The following is a 5,201-nucleotide window of genomic DNA, read 5'->3' as shown; positions in this document are numbered from 1 at the left end:
AATTGTTTAGGTTAGATTACTCGTTGGTTATTACTGCATTGTCGGAACTAGAAGCACAAGCATTTCGCTACACTCGCATTAACATCTGCTAACCATATGTATGTGACAAATCAAATTTGAACTTGAATTTAAACACTATTATTGCACACAGAGTGCGTCCAATTTATTATGTGACTTGTTCAGCATTTAGGCTTGCCCTAACAATGGGGTTGAATACTTATTTACTCAAGACATTCTAGCTTTTAATTTTGTAATAATTTGTAAACATGTTGAAAAAACATCATTCCAATTTGACATTATGGGGTATTGTGTGTAGGCCAGTGACAAAACAATCTATATTTAATCCATTTTAAATTCAGGCTTGAATACTTTCTGAAGACACTGTATACTAACAGCATAATAACTGGTTATAAAGTGGCGGAAATGTCCTTTAACTTTTACTGCGAGTAGAGTCACACCATTACTCCATTCAATTATCAGATATTCTTATAATAGAATGACCATATCTAGTGTCCACAAAATGACACATACAAACACATTATATGTGCGTTCATTATCTATTGTCCAAAAAATGACATGTACAAACACATTATATGTGCGTTCATTATCTCTCATATCTCTCAGATTATCTCTCATTATCTCTCCGCAGACTTGGGGGTGATGTTAAGTCCCCATGTTATTATTTTTATTCATTTTTTTTGCCCCATATTACAAATGGGGACACCTGGGAATTTCCCAGAGGGGTAATAACACTGAGACCTTCCTTGAAGGTTAATGATCAGACAAGAGGAAAGGGTATTTTCAAGTCAAGATTTGGAGTGCTTTCTTTCCTCTAGTCCAATGAGGAAGTGTAATATATTCTGACCTGAGGATGTGACCGAGGACTGTCTGTCCCACAAGGTCACAGATTTCCCTTGTTGACAAAATAAACTCTCCCAAGTTAAGAGTCAAGTTTTCCATCACCACCACACACAGTTTGTACTTAGTTATTTCCTGTTTATGGTCCAGACTGCACTATGCCTAAAACAGTTGCATTCAGAGTACTGATAACTGTTGTACCAATAACAATCACACTTTGGAAAACAGTGTTATACTTTAAGAAAAGCTTCTGTGCGTTATTGTGTTGGCGCGTGTAACATGTACAGATTTTATGACAAATCCAACTTCAACAGCAGTTTAAACAAGTAGATTAATGAGATGGTTGTCTTCATAATAATTATGTATCAGTAGATCAAAAAAAAGAATCACTTGATTGAATCAGGATGATAGTGGTGGACTGTGGAATGTTGTCCCACTCATCTTCATTGGCTGTGCGAAGTTGCTCGATATTGGCAGGAACTGGAAAATGCAGTCGTAAACGTCAATCCAGAGCATCCAAAACAGGCTCAATGGGTGACATGTCTGCCACGGAAGAACTGGGACATTTTCAGCTTCTAGGAATTGTGTAGAGATCTTTGCAACATGGTGTCGTGCATAATCCTGCTGAAACATGAGGTGATGACAGCAGATGAATGGTACCACAAGGATCTCGTCCTGGTATCTCTGTGCATTAATTATCTGTAGCTTCTGCCTGCCCATACCATAATACCACCACCACCAAGGGGCACTCTGTTCACAATGTTGACATCAGCAAAACGCTAGCCCACACAACGCCTGGTAGTTGAAACTGGGATTCATCCACAAAGTGGCCATCGAAGGTGAGCATTTGCCCACTGAAGTCGGGAGTTTGATGCAGAAATTCGTAGGTTGTGCAAACCCACAGTTTGATCAGCTGTAAGGGGGGCTCATCTCAGACCATCCCGCAGGTGATGAAGCCGGATGTGGAGCTCCTGGGCTGGCATGGTTACACATGGTCTGCAGTTGTGAGGCCTGTTGGACGTACTTTCAAATTCTCTAATATTATTTGAGGTGGCTTATGGTAGAGAAATTAACATGAAATATTCTGGCAATAGCTCTGGTGGCCATTCCTGCAGTCAGCATGCCAATTGCACGCTCCTTCAAAATGGAGACATCTGTGGCGTTGTGTTGTGACAAAACTGCTCATTTAAGAGTGCCCTTTTATTGTTCCCAGCACAAGGTGCACCTGTGTAATGATCGTGCTGTTTAATCACAGATTTCCCTCGTTAACAAAATAATCTCCCCCAAGTTAGGAGTTAAGTTTTCCATCACCACCACACACAGTTGGTGCTTAGTTATTTCCTATTTCCTGTGTAATGATCATGCTGTTTAATCAGTTTCTTGATATGTCACACCTGTCAGGTGGATGGATTATCTTGGAAAAGGAGAAATGCTCACTAACAGGGATGAAAAAATGTTTGCACAAAATCTGAGAGAAACAAGCTTTTTGTGCGTTTGGACATTTTGGGGAATCTTTTATTTCAGCTCATGAAACATGGGACCAACACTTTACATGTTGCGTTTATATTGGTGTTCAGTGTAGAACTATATATATTTCTATCTATAGGATTAATGCAAGTACACAACAGCTGTTATGATATGGGTGATTTGTAACAAATCTATTGCCCCAGAGCAAGAACGAGCTACATTATATTCTGAAGTGAGGCTAATCATAGACACATACTGTAAATAAAGTAGTGATATAACCCACACAAACATTCACTGCCATTGAAAACAAATATCCATAAACAATTGTGAGAACCATTGAGGTAAGTCTCTGTGACAACATCTTGTCCGTTCTCCTGTTGACATGGGAATGGAATGCATGGACACATTGTCTACTATGAACCTATTCCAGGAAGGAACCACCTCCTCCGGGAAGGAAACACCTCCAGACAGGCTGCAGTGACTGTCTCCAGCTTGACCAATGCACACTTGTAGGTGTGAGGCTTTAATCTATTTTCTAATTCTGTACCAACTCAGGGATTAGAATTATTTTTGTTCTTCCTTCCCAGTCCTGCTTTTCGCTTCTGTTGCACCTCCAGTCTGAAATGCAAGTAAGGAACTTTTACTTTAGGATGAAAATGGTCTATTATAAGTTACATTGAGGAAAGGTTTGATGGGGAAGTGTTTTACCTTTTTCTCATCAGGAATCTTTTTCCTAGTTTGCCCTCTGGGTTCAGACACTTTTTCTTACCATTCTTCATTGTGGCACTACAAAGAAAATATTTATGTATGTTTAGTCTTACTTCCATACTATCTGAGTATAAATATAATTATTTGTAATACTCACATCAGTTCTGTCTTTGCACAGAAGACAGTATTTGGGTACACCTCTAACTTTTGGATGCGTTTTATCCTCACAGACTGCATTAGTTTCCCTCTGCATAGACATTTCTCAGATCTTCCACCTATTGATTTGAAAGAACAACAGTTAAGATATAGTCCTATTACAACAAAAAAAACTAAAGGTAATTGTTATTACTAGCTTTCAACATCTGACTCTGCTATTCACTTATCAAGTTATCCACATCGACACTGGAAATTGTGCTTATGGTACATATTAAATAACATAATGGTAAGAATTGATTAAATTAACACATGAAATAGAAATGGGAGACAAATGTCCTCTATTAATTGAAGAAGCCTACTTACCAGGGGACTGAGCAAGTCCAGCTCCGAAGACTGTGACACAAAACAGGATCAACGTTGCTGTCCTCATGTTTGTTTGCAGTGTGTGCTACTGCTGAGAGCAGGTCAGATGTCTTTATGAGTGGTTTCACTTTCCATTTTAAGCTCAATTAATGACCTCTACAATGATAGGATAGTACCACAATCCGTTTTCTTCCACGCCCTGCAGGGAAATCCCCAGCAATAGCAGCATTTCCCTTTCAAAAAATAATGTCAGCGCTGTGGTTTAATTTCCATTGATTGAAGCAGTCAGAGGGGATGAAGCAGTTTATGCCAACAACAAATCTAAACATGTTCAACCCAATTCTGCAAAACATGGTTACATAGAGCAAGGGTTTTCAAACCTCTTCTCAGGGACTCCCAGCCATTCCATATATTTGAACTTCCCCACTCTAGCACAAGTGATTCAACTTGTCATCAAGCCCTGGGGCTACAATAAAATAGTGAAACATCTGTGGGTCCAAGAGGAGAGGTTTGAAAACCATTGTTGGATTCTAGCTTGAAATATACTTATTCATGTTACCATACTAGAACTTATTGATTACTTTACATGTATAAGGAATGTTAGGGGTCAAGAGGAACTTATCAGAACTCAGGATAAGACCCAGATGCAGACAGGTAGAATCACAGATGTTTATTGACCCAAACAGGAGGCAGGCAGAAGACAGGTCAAATGCAGGCAGAAGGACATAATCCAGGGCAGAGTCAATAAGGTACAGTCAGGCAGGTACAGAACAGCAGGCAGGCTCGGGGTCAGGACGGGCAGAGATTCGTAAATGGGTCAGTCAGGTAGGTACAGAACAGCAGGCAGGCTCGGGGTCAGGGCAGGCAGCGATTCGTAAATGGGTCAGTCAGGCAGGTACAGAACAGCAGGCAGGCTCGGGGTCAGGGCAGGCAGAATGGTCAGAACCGAGGAAACTAGGAAACAAGACTTGATAATGTAGGGAGACAGGAAAACACGCTGGTAAGACCTGACAAGACCAGATGGCAACCGACAAACAGAGAACACAGGTATAAATACACTGGGGATAATGAGGACGATGTGCGACACCAGGAGGGCGGTGGAGACATGCACAAAGACAGGTGAAACAGATCAGGGTGTGACAGAACTAGATGTGTGGAAAGTTACTGATTGAGAACAGGGAAGTGCAAAAAGTTGATATTCTGTTCAAATATGTTATTATTGAATATGAATGTTCCTAAGGAGGGAGGCAAAGGGAAACAGTGTAGTATCAGTTCTTGATAAGACAGACGAGTTGCTGAGGAATCAGGACCATGAGGGATGTGGAATTCAACTCGAGATAAGGTCAACAGATGAAGAGAGAAGACATTGCTGGGACGGGGGCCATCCGATTCTAGACCTCACACATTTCCACACCTTTGAGGGCCCTAGATTTTGGCAGGGCCATGACAATACCAGTAAGAGGAACCTACAGTGTTACGGACTAACAGAGAATAATGTCTATCTTAAACATGCAAGAAGATAACTACGCCTTGTCGGAGGGTATTAAATATGTGCTGGTATGTTGTCTTTGCAGCTGTATGACCCAGTGGGTGAATAAACTTGGTTTGAGTTTTACTCTGTTCAGAACCTAACACCACGGACGGAGCAC

At 40.8% G+C, this 5,201-nt stretch overlaps 1 protein-coding gene across 1 annotated transcript; it reads right to left on the bottom strand.

The window, feature by feature from the left end:
- Window positions 1-2,680: 2,680 nt before the first annotated feature.
- On the bottom strand, window positions 2,681-3,666 carry LOC109874166 (permeability factor 2). The gene is made up of 4 exons (XM_020465974.2): window positions 3,553-3,666; window positions 3,191-3,308; window positions 3,034-3,111; window positions 2,681-2,943 (listed from the first exon to the last, which is right to left on the bottom strand). The coding sequence occupies exons 1-4, from the start codon at window positions 3,617-3,619 to the stop codon at window positions 2,877-2,879; spliced, it is 330 nt and encodes a 109-aa protein (XP_020321563.1). The 5' UTR covers window positions 3,620-3,666; the 3' UTR covers window positions 2,681-2,876.
- Window positions 3,667-5,201: the final 1,535 nt, after the last annotated feature.

The sequence above is a fragment of the Oncorhynchus kisutch genome, linkage group LG29 (assembly GCF_002021735.2).
Source record: "Oncorhynchus kisutch isolate 150728-3 linkage group LG29, Okis_V2, whole genome shotgun sequence".
NCBI lineage: Eukaryota > Metazoa > Chordata > Actinopteri > Salmoniformes > Salmonidae > Oncorhynchus > Oncorhynchus kisutch.
The sequence above is the reverse complement of the archived record's forward strand: the minus strand, read 5'-3'. Positions and strand labels throughout refer to the sequence as shown.

Bases quoted from the DNA above. Each gene is read 5' to 3' on its own strand.
- LOC109874166 (XM_020465974.2), bottom strand. From the start codon at position 3,619: ATGAGGACAGCAACGTTGATCCTGTTTTGTGTCACAGTCTTCGGAGCT. The intron at 3,309-3,552 runs GTAAGTAGGCTT...TCAAATCAATAG, and splicing joins TGGACTTGCTCAGTCCCCTG to GTGGAAGATCTGAGAAATGT. The intron at 3,112-3,190 runs GTGAGTATTACA...TTTTCTTTGTAG, and splicing joins TGTGCAAAGACAGAACTGAT to TGCCACAATGAAGAATGGTA.